The sequence below is a fragment of the Trachemys scripta genome, chromosome 11 (assembly GCF_013100865.1).
Source record: "Trachemys scripta elegans isolate TJP31775 chromosome 11, CAS_Tse_1.0, whole genome shotgun sequence".
NCBI lineage: Eukaryota > Metazoa > Chordata > Testudines > Emydidae > Trachemys > Trachemys scripta.
Window position 1 is genome coordinate 59,630,636 of NC_048308.1, and position 15,885 is coordinate 59,646,520.

The 15,885-nt window shown below is 39.3% G+C and overlaps 1 protein-coding gene across 1 annotated transcript in view; it reads right to left on the reverse strand.

Annotated features, from left to right (window-relative positions):
- INO80D (INO80 complex subunit D) overlaps positions 1-15,885 on the reverse strand; it is a 51,984-nt gene that overhangs the window by 32,413 nt on the left and 3,686 nt on the right. Inside the window, exons 2-3 of the mRNA XM_034786063.1 lie at positions 5,935-6,029; positions 5,588-5,834 (exon numbers count right to left, since the gene is read on the reverse strand). Coding sequence (XP_034641954.1) covers positions 5,588-5,805 — 218 coding nt within the window. The 5' untranslated portion in view covers positions 5,806-5,834; positions 5,935-6,029. The remainder of the gene's footprint in view (positions 1-5,587; positions 5,835-5,934; positions 6,030-15,885) is intronic.

Here is a 15,885-nt window from a genome sequence, read left to right on the forward strand (position 1 = left end):
AAGTGGTCTGTGGGGGGGGGGGGGGGGAATTTTGAGAACCACTGCATTAGAATATAAACTAAAGGGCACTGACAAGAAGAAAGCTATTAAGGGCCAGTCAAATGGAACCATTTTAAAATCCCATATTTAAAATTATAATAGAGACTACTACCTCTGCTATCAGGCTGTTCTTTCATGGAGAGTGAATTTGCATGGTTTTAGTATGGTGTACGTTGAAAAGATAGAGTTAATACACTTCTGTGACTGAGAGACAAATTACAAGAGGCTTTTTCCATGGCCAGTCTTGAATTGGAGATCTTTGCTGAGAAGGGCCACTATTTGTGTTTGATGATTAAGCAACTAAATAAATGGCTTTAGCTGTATGTTATTTTCCATGGTTAAGTACGTATCATAAAGAGCAACTGAGTAAATCAGATCAAAAACTATATTAATATAGGCAAAAGTGTTCTATCCTGGCATCACTGTGCATTGCTTATATAATGCAATGAAAATATACACACACACACATTATAGCACAAATATGGATTTCAAGCTGCTATAAAATGAACTCTTTTCTAGTTAATTTTATTTTAAAACCATTGATAGTCTGTCTCAGATGTATTAAAACTAAAGGACTAGGGGTAATGATGATCTACAGCGACAGATGACATACTAGATTAGGGGATCTAACAGAAACAATTAATTCTAGGCTGTCTAGATACTCTAGTACCATCAGGTGATTGAGAAATAGCAACTATGATTTCTTTGCACTAGTGTAGAGTCTCTGATGCCAATGGAGGTTTGCCTATTTCAAGTTGCAGGATTGGGGACCATAATTCTTATATTTAAAAAGAAAGATTCAAGGAAGGAGGCTGAAAATTACGGGCTTGAAAATTTAACATCTATATTAAAAACTGGAGATATTTATTGATAGCTTAGAGACATGTTTGGGGAGGTACTATTTAACAACTATGAGTCAGTATGCATTTTAAAATGAAATTATTTTTGGTCTATGTGGAGAGGAACAATTGATTTAATATTTTCAAAACCTGTATTTTCAAAACCTCATGACAAAATTTAACACTATTGGTCAGCGGTTTTCAAACTGTGGGTCGGGACCCCAAAGTGGGTCACGACCCCATTTTAATGGGGTTGCCAGGGCTGGCTTAGACTTGCTGAGGCTTGGGGTTGAAGCCAAAGCCCGAGGGATCCAGCCCTGGGCAGCGGGGCTCAGTTACAGGCTCCCTGGCTGGGGCTGAAACCCTTGGGCTTTGGCTTTGACCACTATCCCGCCCAGGGCAGTGGGACTCAGGCTTTGGCTCCCTCATATGGGACAGTGGGAATTAGGCAGACTCAGGCTTCGGTCCCCCCTCCTGGGGTCGTGTAGTAATTTTTGTTGTCAGAAAGGGGTCACGATGCAATGAAGTTTGATAACCCCTGCTGTAGATTATTGTCTAAATGTAAGTTAGCTAATAGATTACAAAAGGTAATGAATTAATAGGTGGAAAGCAGAGGGCTGATACTAAATGTGTGCAATCTTTGTGGAAAAGTGTGAGAAGGAGATTCCTGCAGAAGGCGTATTGAAATCCCTTTTTTTTTTAAATTGACTGCTGTAATAGATAAAAGTCATTCAGGACGTAATACTGCTTCAGTTGAAGTCAATGGGAGTACTCACATGCTTAATGTTAAGAAATTAAGTATTTTAAACTAATATAGGTGTCAGTCTAGCAAGAGACACTGTCAGAATGATTTAAGGGAGAAAAAAAGAAAAAAAAAAAAAGGTACAAAACAAGCACAATGGAAATGTTTCCATGGTTTTGTTGTTGTTATTCCAATAAAAATAGTTTGGTTTGGTTTGAACATTTCACTGTAGTGTTTGTATCCCAAACAAGACAGCCCTGTACTTGGGCATGAGCCGGAAGGTGAAACTGACTAATCTATTTTCATTGCCCAAATCAAAGGAAACACAAAAAACAAGTAACAAAGGACAGGGAGTTAGCCTGAAACTGACCATTTTTTGCAATCTATTTGTTTTTATATAAATAATTTTTAATCGGACATTTTCTCTTGAATAAGGTAGAGGGAAAGGCTTTGGATCTTTTAAATCCTTACCGGATAGTGCTGCAGGATTTAAGGTTAATAGAACATTTACTTATACAGGTATCGGGCTATCATTTCATTCCTATGCTACAAACAAAGGGTAAGTCTGTTCTTTAAGCTATGTGTAAGGTTAGGACTTCTGTTTTTCTAAGGTTATTAGTTTCATTGGGGGGGGGGTATTTTTAGCAATTTGAGTTTTATATATATGTCCAAAATCGGGGGGAAGGAGAGGTAGTTCAGGGCTCTCTTTGAATATATTGTAATGAGTAATCTCTGTAATGTTCCCTTGTGCGCTTTAACATAGTACTGTTTCAAACACAGCACTACATTAAAGCACACTAGAGAATCTTTAGTGCACACCAGCAGGGTCTACATAGACCAATTAATGTGCAACACATTAGTGCAGTTAAAATCATATTCCCGTAGTCCACATTACTGCTCCTTGTAGATTAGCCCTTATATACACAAGTAACCATTTCCAATGTTTATTGGATAATCACCAATTTCTATTGATGGGTAGTGTTTTACTGATGTTTATCAGTTAAAACTGAAAATCAGAAGCCCTAAGTATTTTATACTGAATGTTAAATAGGATCATTTCTTCCTCCCCACCCCGAAATCAGTGATAAAAACACCTGTCACTCTGGTGTAGGCAGGGTGAACTGTGATCAACACACACTGTACGGGAATGTGGTTGATCCCTATTAGGGCTAACAGTCAAATATGAAGTGTACAAAGGATATTAAGCTCCACTGGCTTCCAGCAGAACAATCACTTCAAGGGGGTAGGGATAAGGAGAGCTATGTTTACACCTGATGTCTAACACATTCTGCTTTCTAGTGTATACAAGACTTGAAGTAGTGCGGAGTTCCAATTATCTTATTTAAAGAAAGATCTAGTTAAATTGAAGAGAATCATGTATGTTAAGAAAGATGAAAAAATGGAAAGGAGGGACTTACAAATCAGAAGAGACTAACAAATGTGGATTTATTTCATTTTGAAAGAAGACAATTAAGAGATGAAATAAGTGTTTAATCTATATAAAGTGTAATGCAACATATTTAAAATAATAAAATTGAGTTTCGTTATCTATTTGCAGTACTTGGACAGATCAGAATTAGGGGACAAATTCAAAGTTAAGAGGGAACATGTAATTTTATAGAGAGGCTTGAATAGGCAGAATAGACTTCTAATTGAGGTGATGAAGTCGTGTACTAATAGATTTAATTTGAAGAACTTGAATGGTTAATAATACATTTAATAAAAGTTAAAGGAATATTAACTATTTTTCTGCTTGGAGGTCGGGAAATAATTTTGTTTATCGTCTCCTGATCAGATCTGAGGCTTTTTGCATGCAAGTGCTTTTGCCCTCCTTTGTTGTAAGTTTTTTTTATAAGCTTCCAAATTATATAGGACGAAGATGAAAGTTATCGAAGCGTTCTATGGCTCACTTCTGATCCTACACAATTATGTAACAAACTGTATAATGAAAGTGGGTTGTCTGATGTCAGATGAAATACAAAGTCTTGGCATAGAAAATTAAAGGTGGCAAGCAAAGGATGAAGAAATGGCAAATATCTCCATACTGAACTGAGTGTGAAAAGTAAGTCTCCTATGATACAGATATATCCACATCAGCCAAGAACTGTCATTTTGTGTCTGCTCCAAACTTATTATTGGAAACTCATGAAACCCTATTGCTAAACTGCAAACTCTATTCTGAGACGCAGTCTTTGAAAATATTCATTCCAACATCTCTCATTTGAGATTAAAGTTTTATTCCCTTCTTCACACACCTGCTATCCTCAACTTTCAAATGCTGTAATGCAACGCTTATCATGCAGTTTATTCTAATACAACACACTCCAGAAGTTATCATAGTGTGCTGTACACATTTTGATACATTTTATTTTACACAATGAATTGGTTTCACGCTTGAAAGATTAATATCAAATTACATAGGGACACATGAGACCTAGGAACTTTCACTTAAGTTTTGTAGGTTTTATAAAAACTATGATTAGAAGCTGAACAGGGACTTTGGCCCACTTAGTTCTTGCATCTGAAATGACAATGTATCATTTGATCTGACAATTTCCATTATGATTTTTTTTTTTAAACTTATCTCCAGTCTCTATTGGATACTAGCAGAGGAACGGTCAATGATTATCAAATCATGGCTTGAAATTATTCATACTGTGCCATCTGAGCATTTGCCCTAGAGCTTTTGATAAACATTCTTCTCACTTCATCAGTCTCTTCAACTGAAATGGCAGGTGAAGTGCAAGTTAATTTAGAGCACAATCCAACTGTTGTGTCAGACAAGAGAGGGAGCTGGGATCCGAAAAGGAAGTTATATATAGGGCACAGTGGGAACACTATTAATAATGTGAAAGGTTAGCGAATGGCAGCTAATAACATGAAAGGTCAGTGAAGAGCTGTCCATTTCTTTTTTGTCATATTCTGTTTACTTTTGGGGTTAAAAATAATGATTTACATGGAACAAATTCCAATCTCAGATAGTTAATAAACACTTTATTTCATTGTTTGAAATACCATACTAGTGGTGAGAAGTGTGATAGTGGGTCTTCAGAAATATAATGTCATGGGCACCATGTAGCCAAAATTAGAAGTCAGCCACATTTCTGACCACAACTTGTATGCTGAAAGCCACAACATAAGGAAATTAAAACCAAATTCTGCCCTTACTTACACCCCATGCAGCTCCAATGATGTCAATATTTAAACCAGTCTTAAAGGGCGAGGAAGAATGGTCTTATGGCTAAGGCACCGGATTGGGATTCTGGAAGTCTGGTTCCAATTCCTGGCTCTGCCACAGACTTCCTATGTAACCTTGGGCAAGTCATTTAATTTCTGTGCCTCAATCCTCCTACTGTGAGATATGGATAATACTTCCCTACCACACAGGGATACTCTGAAGATACATTTATTAACATGTGTGAGGTGCTCAAATAATATGGTTATAGGGGCCATGTGAGTACCTAAACTGATGGAGCCCTGAACTTTGACTCTGTCCTGAGCTCCCCAAACTCTCAACAGGAGCCTATGCACTCTTGCAACTCCCCAGCTATACGTTTTGCCACCCCACCAAACCCAGATGTCCAACCACAATCTTCCTCAAGCAATTCAAGCACCTTTTAAGAGCATCAATTCCCAGGTATACTCAGTAGCTAAACAAATGAAGTGGAAAAGTAAGTATTATGTAATCAGTTTGATCAGTAGAGTCTGAAGTGAAATTTGAGGAAAAGCAATAATCTTGCTTGAATATATACTTCGCTTCTTCCTTTTCCCCTATCTGATTCCCCAGAAATAACAAAAAAACATATTGGTCTTTAAAAAAAAAAAAGACTTACAGAAACATACTGATATTCAATCTATTTGACCCCTTTCTCCCTAACCATGAAGACAGTTCCCAATCAGTAAGACCAAATTTGTAGCCAAGCTGACTGAAGCTATTTTCAATTCATGGAGGGCCACCATCACTCACCTACGGTCCTCAGATTTGGGGATAGGGTTGGTGCAGCGTTGGCTGTTATACTTGGCCACATATTCACATTGCTTGAAGGGGGCAGTCTTGTCCTCCAGAACGTGTCTGATACAGAAGGCGTAGCCGTTAAGTCGCCTCTGCTTGCACAGTTTGGGGCTATAGGAGCACAAGGGCTTATTGTCAACCTCAGAGAAGTGTATGTGTTTGCCTTCATACATCACGTGACTCTATTCCTTGTGAACATCAGCTGAAAGAACCAAAAATATTAAGATAAATCACATGAGAAAAAAACGATGCATTAAGTTCTGCATTTTGTTTTTGTTGAGGGGAAGGGCACATGACAGTACCTGATTTTAAATCTTCTGTACCATATCAATGTTAGGAGAGAGCCCCAAGGAGACCACTATCCTGGAATGATGACGAGTCAGATGAAGCAGATTGTCTAAGAAAAAATATCAAAGGTCCAAATTGGTCAAGATTAAAGCAGACAGGACCGTTTTGCATAGTAAGCAAGGTGTTGGATGTTGTTTCTCAGCACGTGGCTCAGCCAACACCCAACAAACTGGATTAATTAGATAATCCACATTCAATTATTAACTGGAATGTAGACATATCACTAACCCAAATTTTTGCACGCTAGTATTCAGTGGAATACCTTGCTCAGAATAACCTTCTGAAGATAGCAGCCCTGATATGTTAAAATTTAATTTTAGCACTCATGCAGCACAGTAAGTTTGTGTTATAACTGCATGGCCCACATCTGGTGTATGGTTTTCGGAATTTGTAATCCCCACAGACTGCATAAATCTGTAATCTGCCTTTTCCAAGGCCAGCCAGATTTTTCTTACTTCGTCATACTTATTGGGTGAAATCCTGGCTCTACTGAAGTCAATAGCAGAACCCCCACTGATTTCAGGAAAGCCAGAATTTCACCCATTAGCTGTAGCAGGGAGTCATTTTTTAAATGCAGAGGTTACTAAAGTATATAGAAAGAAATTTGTGATCTCACATGCCACCCCTTTCATTTCTGATTCCCCACCACTCTGGAGTTTTTAGCAATCACGTCCTTCTTTTCCAAAGCAGCTTTCAATTAGGTTCAGCTCTACATACATGATGCAGCTGCTTTGCTAATGCCCAACTTACACTGTGCAAAACTGTTTGTAATGATCGAGTTCAACTATTAACTAAACAAGCAACCCTGAAGAATTGAAACGCAGTCCCGAACTTGGTGTGCTCTATTTTTTCAATTATTAAGTTTTGTACACCATGTACGTAGAGGTGCTATTCATGTGATAAATTGATTTGTCATATGCTTGTGTAATTTAACACATACCCAGGACCAGCTGACCTACCCTCTCCCCCACTAATTCTTCTTCCTGGGAAATATTTTAATATCGCAAACCACAGTGGAGCTTCAAAGTCTGCCAGAGAAAGGTTTCCTCCTCCCCACCCAAAAAATTGCACTCCTACCTGAAGCCTAGTTCAGTCCTGGGCCACAACAGCTTTTCTATAAATGAAAATGTCATAACTTAAAAGTTAATTATCCAGTGGCCCCACGGGACTAGAAAGGGAGCTTTATATATTGGAAATGGGAACTTCCCACTATGGTCTAGTGATCACTTCCTGCCTGATAGCTCCCTGAGAACTACTTTAGTGCTGTGACATTTTTAGGTCTAGAAAAGCCGTTTTAAGTCATTTTTGTGAGTGTTAGTTAAAATGTCTCTCACACCAAGCATTGCACAGTAGTACTTAGGGTAACAAAAGCACCTGGATTTACAAGGAAAGGGATACAAGACACAATTTCAATAAACTAAACAAATTCTATAAAACATTCCTGACAGTTTTACATCTAACATATTTGATATATACTACTGAATACACGATGGGGTAATATGCTGTAAAGTGTTTACTGATAAGTTTGGGGGGAGCTACATAACTCATTTGTGAATAACAAGGGCCATTCCAAACACATGCAATAAAACTTTTATACCAGATCACTCTCTGCGCGCACACACACGTGACGTTAGTACTTCATTTGCACCAGAACAATGAAGTACAAATATAAATCAACATCTTATCATACCCCAAATTATACTATTCAAGCCAACACTTTAACCAATTTCTCTGAATGCACCAAGGAGCAAGTACTATAAAAATTCAAAACCAGTCACCAGAATATATCCCATCAGAATGGATTGGAGATCTATTGTTTCCTTGTACTTCCCAGTCTGTCTGTATCCATCTGTTGTCTCTTGTCATAGTTAGACTGTAAGCTTTTTGGGGCAGGGGCCATCTTTCTGTTGTGTTTCTACAGCGCCTAGCACAATGGGGTCCTGGTCCATGAACAGGGCTCCTAGTCACTACAGTAGTACAAATAACAACAATGATAATAATAATAAAGCAAAGACTGTTAAGGCACTGGATTTGCTCTTTAAACCCATAAATGGTTTCGATCCCAGCTATTTGAAAGATGGCTTCATCTATTACTATGGCAGTTGAGATAATCCAAGGTGCTCTAGTTAACTGCCTGGTCAAAATTTGCTTCCCTCCTTGGTTAATCAGAGCTTGGATTTGGTAACATTCAGGAGAAGCTGCAAATTCCAACGGTTCTCCTGGGCTTTTGCAGAGGAGGATGTGGGTTAATTAAGATTATTTAACACAAGGTTGATAATCCATTTGGGCAAATCCTTGAAAACTTGGGATGCCTAATGTTCGGCAACTAAATCCCCATTTAGGCACCTAAATAAGTAGCCTGAGTTTCAGAGGTATAGAGCACCTGTAGCAACCACAGCCACCTCTGAAAACTGGGCGACTCACAAAGAAATTTTTTAAACTATATTTTTATACCATTTCCTGTAATGAAAAACGTAGAGAAGAGTATTTGTTTATTTCTATTCTTAATTTTAACTGTTTTTAAAACTGCCAATTTACACCTCCTGTCTCCCCCCTCCCCCCCAAAAAAATAGTTCTATTAAAGAAACAGTTCCATTGCAGATACTAAGATGCAAAGACTGCAGACACTGGGACTTACTCTCCACTGCCTTGCGTCTTGTGCAGCCATTTACCTGTGTATAATCAGTGTAAAATGCTATGAAATCAGCAGCATTTTAGGCCTGCTTTTCATTGGCATACGTGACCGATCAAGTAGGAAGGCAGTGAAGGATCAGTCCACTGTAGCGAGGAACAGTATTTCAGCAAAATGATCTCATGAAAGTGGATTAATCAAGGAAAAGATGTTTCTGTAAAACACGCTTAAGTAGCCTTATGAGGAAGCCCTTGCCAACTATTAGACAAAAGGATTCCCTTTTGAAACTATGGTTTGGAAAGTTATCACATTTTCAAACGGTTTCAAAAGCTTTGCACTGAAATCAAAATCACACTAACTATACAGGGTTCATATACATATCACTGACATTGTACCAACATGAGAATCATTCCCTGCATCATCCAAAATCCTGTTAGCCATTCTCAAGACTTCATTTTGAGGAACTAATTTAAGACAATTTTTATAAAATAAAAATAATCTATCATAAAATCAGCAATGCAGATAATACATTCTGTCAAATAAAGTATTTTATTCATTGGCTGGCTATGTTCCCTCTCTCTGATGAGCATTTGTGGAACAGAAATAGAGGTGATAAAAGTGATTTAATTGTATTCAAAAAATAAATAAATTTTAAAAGAAGTAAAGCTTTATGGAGATCTCAAACATCTTGGTAGGAACAAGAGTGTCTTTGATACAGATTAGGAAGTCTTGTTCATACACCTGTTTTACCCCCAGGATAACTCTTATTGATGTCAAAATAGACACACACAACTTAAAAATAAATAAACAAACAGACTTTTGTCCAAAAAGCTTATTCCTGCTATTGTAACAAGGAAAACCCAAGGTTATTAGAACAGAAAGCAGCGGAGAGCTGCAAGGGGAGGGGGGAAATTGTGACAGTCTTTCATACGCACAATGGAAAAGGATTTTTTAAAATAGGAAAACGTGACTGTAAAACCACAAAAATTAGCATGGGACCTTCCCAACGTCAGTTTAACTCATTTTGCTGACAAGATTTCAAGTCGATCAAGTTGATCATGTCCCGAGTGTAAGTGAGCTCAGAATAAGGTTTGTGTGTCCACAACAAGCCAGATTTCTGTACTTTAGTTATTTCCTCTATAGCCATTACGATACCAACTACGATACCCGCGCAAGGAAATAAGGAAACAAATCAACAGAGCCAGACGTGTACCCAGAAGCCTCCTGCTACAAGACAAGCCCAAGAAAGAAACCAACAGAACTCCACTGGCCATCACCTACAGTCCTCAGCTTAAACCTCTCCAACGACTCATCAGTGATCTACAACCTATCCTGGACAATATTCCCTCTCTTTCACAGACCTTGGGAGGCAGGCCAGTCCTCGCCCACAGACAACCTGCCAACCTTACGCATATTCTCACCAGCAACCACACACCGCACCATAACAACTCTAACTCAGGAACCAATCCATGCAACAAACCTCGATGCCAACTCTGCCCACATATTGACACCAACACCACCATCGCAGGACCTAACCAGATCAGCTACAACATCACCGGTTCATTCACCTGCACGTCCACCAATGTTATATGTGCCAGCAATGCCCCTCTGCTATGTACATTAGCCAAACTGGACAATCACTCCGTAAAAGGATAAATGGACACAAGTCAGATATCAGGAATGGCAATATACAAAAACCTGTAGGAGAACACTTCAACCTCCCTGGCCACACAATAGCAGATGTAAAGGTAGCCATCTTATAGCAAAAAAACTTCAGGATCAGACTCCAAAGAGAAACTGCTGAGCTTCAGTTCATTTGCAAATTTGACACCATCAGATCAGCATTAAGCAAAGACTGTGAATGGCTAGCCAACTACAGAAGCAGTTTCTCCTCCCTTGGTGTTCACACTTCAACTGCTAGTAGAGAACCTCACCCTCCCTGACTGAACTAACCTCGTTATCTCCAGACTGATTCTTGCCAGCACATTTATACCTGCCCCTGGAAATTTCCATTACATGCATCCGACGAAGTGGGCATTCACCCACAAAAGCTTATGCTCCAATACATTTGTTAGTCTTAAAGGTGCCACAGGACTCTCCGTTGCTTTTTATAGATCCAGACTAACACGGCTACCCCTCTGATACTGTGAAGTACCAGGTCTTGAACCCAGAACTGGGTGTCCCCAAACAGCTGCTGGATCCTGGCCCTGCACCCAATGTCTGCTGAAATCTGGTTGACAGACAAGCTAGTAGCACTGCAATAGGGATTTTCAAACTGGGGGTCAGGATCCTTCAGGAAGTCACGAAGTTATGACATGGGGGGGGGGGGTCACGAGCTGTCAGTCTCTACTCCAAACCCTGCTTTGCCTCCAGCATTTATAATATTAAATATATAAAAAAGTGCTTTTAATTTATAAGAGGGGTTGCACTCAGAGGCTTGCTATGTGAAAGGGGTCACCAGTACAAAAATTTGAGAACCACTGCGCTACAGTGTTAGCAAAGGCACCACCCACAGATGCTCTGATTGGAGGATTGGTTGGCTCCACCAACTGGTCCAACCACACTAAGTCAGAAGGAGGCACAGGAAGTTCGCCCAAGCAACAAGATGACTTCCTATTATGGCTGCACTGGATTCTGCTTGTGCCTGCCTCCTGCACCTAACCCAAACCCCCCTTCCCTCAACTCGGTTCCTGATTCCTGCTCTGTTCCTGGCTCCTGCCTCACCCCTGCCTTTGCTCCTCTTCCCACTGTGTTTCTGCTCTGTGCTTGACCCTGGCCTCTCCTCCAGCTGCCTGCCCTTACAACCTGCCTCCAATCATCAGTTACCAGTCCTGGCTCTGACCCAAGCCTCTGACCCTGGCTTGACCCTGGGCTCTGGCATTTGGCATCTAACCTCAGCTCTGACCCTCAGCTTCAATTCCTGGTTCTGATTCTGACTTGATCCCTGGCTCTGGTAACTGGCAGTTGACTCTGGTGCTGACACTTGGCTTCCACTAGACCTGACTCCTGCTCTGATTACCAGGCCAGACCCCACACATCCCAGTCCATAACAATCACTGCGTTAGAATTACTGGATTCTGTGCTTATGCACCAAGACACACTCATATGAACAGTACCTTGTGAAACATTCTGTCTGATAGGAAGCGATCACTTGCATCACTGTAATCATATAGCAGTAGATTTAATAATATACAACGGTAACAGAAACAAATCTATCCATTACATAAAACTGTAGCAGTTGCCTATGTCTTAATCTTGCAATTCGATTTTCAGGCAGACCCCAGTGCCCATACAATGAAGTCAGAGGAGCTGTGCAGGAATCTACCCACGTGGGTCTGATTGCATGATCAGGGCCTATATAAACAAAATGTAACCCTGGATCTAAAGAAGCTTTTTCTTTTACTACCATAGCATTTATATATTGGAAGACCTTTATATTTTTTCATTTTGATCTGAACTTGTATTTTACAGTGAATTAAATGCAGCTCTTTTTTACAGAATATTTCTTGCCACTTAATAAGCAAGTAGAGCAATACATTGCAATAAGCACAAGTAGCTTATCTGAAAAGAACTGAAACCATGTTTGTTAAATAGTGGGTGGAAGAGAAATTATTTCTGTCCCACAAGATTCAGTAACAGATGAAGACTGTGAAATGTGGACTTCCTCTGGAAAGCCTAGTGCTTTGCCCCCAAAATATCAGGGCATAAAACCTTCTGAAACTTGATTTGTATCTTTTCTGCCTATGATAGAGACTGAATCTTCAGAAGGCTTCAACTCTCTCCAAATTTGTGCCTGCAGTTATCCCATGTATGCACACAAGCTGCTACTTAAAAACCAGATCTGTGTATGAAAACCAGAAGTCACTTTTTTAGAAGCATGGGCTATATATTTAGACAATTTTAAAGCAGTGAGGTTTAATATTAGTCAGCGGCAATAGGGAGAAATACACAAGAGGACCCAGAAAACAGATATCAGCAAAATACAGTTGTTTGCAGTGTGACCTGAAGAGCAGCTCTGTGTAGCTCAAAAGCTTGTCTCTTTCTCCAACAGAACTTGGTCCAATAAATGGTACTACCTCACCCATTTTGTCTCAGCAAAATACAGTAACATTTCAAATCGAGGACCATATCATTCTCTCCATGTTTTGCTACTGAGAAGATGAATAAAAGAGAAAACCTGTTCCTCTGGTAAATATTCTGTCTGGGTATGTGAGAGCTAACTCAGCATCATGAGTGAATATGTTGTGAGGCTGGGCTGAACACAAGGCAAAGCCACTCTCTGTGGCATGATTCCCCAGCAAACTGGCGGAGATTTCCCCTTGTAAAATCATATACTGAATGTCAGTATTATCTTATGCAGAAACTTGCTATGTGATATGTTCTCTACTCTAGGATGGAAATTGGTGGCCCAGTCACAGAGGGAGAGCCCATGGGAATCTAGCACACCAAGGATACACTCTTAATAATTTTCAGAAGACACTTGTACTGCAAATATTTTAATAATACTTTAATGCACATAGATTAGTTACATTTTAAAATGTATGCTTGGAGATCGACATTTCTATGTGTTTGAGGCACATTTAGGGAATGGAATCCTCAAGTGCATTGTAAATTGAATTGCAATTATCTGTCTGGGGCTAAAAGATGTATAATTATGAGGACTAAGATTCACATTGTAGCTTCCAAACACTTGTCATCATTAAAGATGTCACTTCAATTTGGTTGTTTTGTATTTTTAAATGTGTAGTGTGGATTTAGTGTTATGATATTGGTTCACATGTATGCATGGCATATGACAGACAAATACATTTTCCATGTATGAGTTTCTAAAATGTGCCAATTTGATGGCCAGAGAGACCGAAGTCCTCTATTTACTCACAGAACAATACAGCACGCATAGAAGTTGTGCTAGTTCCAACACTGCTCCTCAACCCTGCCCTGGAAAGCCCACCTCTAGGTATCAGAGGTTCGGCTTTCACACCTGTTAAATCTTTAGCTTCCCTGCTGAGACTGCCAATAAGCATAGCAATTTTGGTGGCTTGTGAGACATGGATCTAATCTACTCAGAACTGGACTGAGACCACCCAACTCATCCCACAGCCCAGCCATTTGAAAGACATCATACCTGGCCACTCGATTACAGACCTAAAAGTCACAATATTACAACAAAAAAAACTTCAAAAACAGACTAACGAGAGACTGCTGAATTGGAATTACTTTGCAAATTGGACACCATTAAATTAGGCTTGAATAAAGACTGGGAGAGGATGGGCCATTACACAAAGTAAAACTATTTCCCCATGCTTATTTTCCGCCCCCTACAATTCCTCATATCTCCTTGTCAATTGCTGGAAATGGGCCATTTTCATTACCACTACAAACAGTTCTTTTTCTCTCCTGCTGATAAAAGCTCACCTTAACTGATCACTCTCCTTATAGCGTGTATAGTAACACCCACTGTTTCATGTTCTCTGTGTATATATATATATCTTCCTACTGTATTTTCCACTACATGCATCCAATGAAATGGGCTGTAGCCCACGAAAGCTTATGCTCAAATAAATTTGTTAGTCTCTAAGGTGCCACAAGTACTCCTGTTCTTCATACAGGAATAACTTCCAGTTGTTACTGATAGGGGCTGGATTAGAATCAGTGATAGAGCTGAAATGTTCCATTTCATATTACCAATCTTGCACCATCTAGTCTTTCCTTAAAGAGTTTTCTATTCTACAGAGTGAAGTCACACAACACCTCATTTTGATCTTCATCAGTACCATAAAGCTACAACCCTTATTCCCATACTATGATCTAATCATTACTTTAGTTTAATTCCATTTAACAGCTCAGGTCACTGTTACATTCAATAACAAAACCAAATCTGCTATAATTCTGGAAACAACAACAGAACAAAATTAAAAAACTCCATTAGCCAGACAGAACTATCTTCCATCTTCTGACAGAAGAGACTTATAGTAGCATGGAGGGAATGATAGTCAGCGACAAAAGTTAACAAAACATAATTAGAACATCCCTGGCCCTCATCTGTGAGACCTTTGAAGAGCCCTACCAAGAGCAACAGTGCTCCACATGAGTGCCAGTGTTCACTCAAGGTCCATTTGCGGGATCAAGGCTCATTGGGATACAACAGTGACTGACCAAACATGTACATATACACAGAAACACACACTCCCTACCTTGTATTACTGAATTATCACTGCTGATATAAAATCCATTGGCTAAAAAATGTTGCCATGATTTAAGCAAAAAATATTTAACACTTGATCCTGAATGTTATTTTAGGAAACAAAGTGATTCAGGTCCTTCATGGCAGCTGCATAGTCTTGCTTTCCATGTTGGCTCTCAGATTTTAGAAACATGTCAATTTAATCATAATAGCATTTTTCTCTAATTATCTGTAATTCTATATTTGACTATTTTTTCATACATTAAAATCTACCTAGGAAGCTAGAAGTGACAATGTTGTCCTCATTCTGTCTTCTTAGAACTGTTAGGGCTCCAAGTCTGCACAAAGCAGTTGCATGGAACCAAAATGTACTAAGTGAGAATGTGGTACCTTCAGGCTCAGTTCTGATCAACAGAATTACATTTTTAAATGTATTCAAATGTAATAAAATAATTGTGTTACTCTTATTAATAATGGTCAGACAATGCTTGGATTACAACTGGCAGCAGCAAATGGACCTACTTAGAAACTAACTTTTATTGATACAAAACTGAAATTATTCTTCTATTTATTCTCCTTTGGAAAGTGCACAGAAGTAGGGATTTTAATTCTAGCTGATCCATTTTACCCAATAATCAGCACATGGAATAAGCAGTACAAAGATACACAAACATTAAATACCAGTAACCATTTAAGATGGGGAAGCCGGGAGTTTAACTGCAACGGATATTTAAAGAAAGGGAGATATGTACAGCAAAATAGCCTGATACTGCAAATCTTACTCAAGGAAATATTCCCAGTGACTTCAATGGGAATATTCATGTCAGTGAGGGTTGCAAGATCAGGATCTATGTCTTCTGAATTATCATTAACACAGACTGCAGCATTTAAAGATATAACTGCAGTCAGACCCACAAAGGCAGAGCCATGTGCCCACCCAGACCCACACCCACTTCTACAGGCTCTCTGCACCTATGCTGCTCTGCCAGAGCACGCTCTCTTTGCAGGATACAGGTCTTCGGAAAAAGGAATACAAGGAATCTTTTTTCAGAGTAGCAGCCGTGTTAGTCTGTATCTGCAAAAAGAACA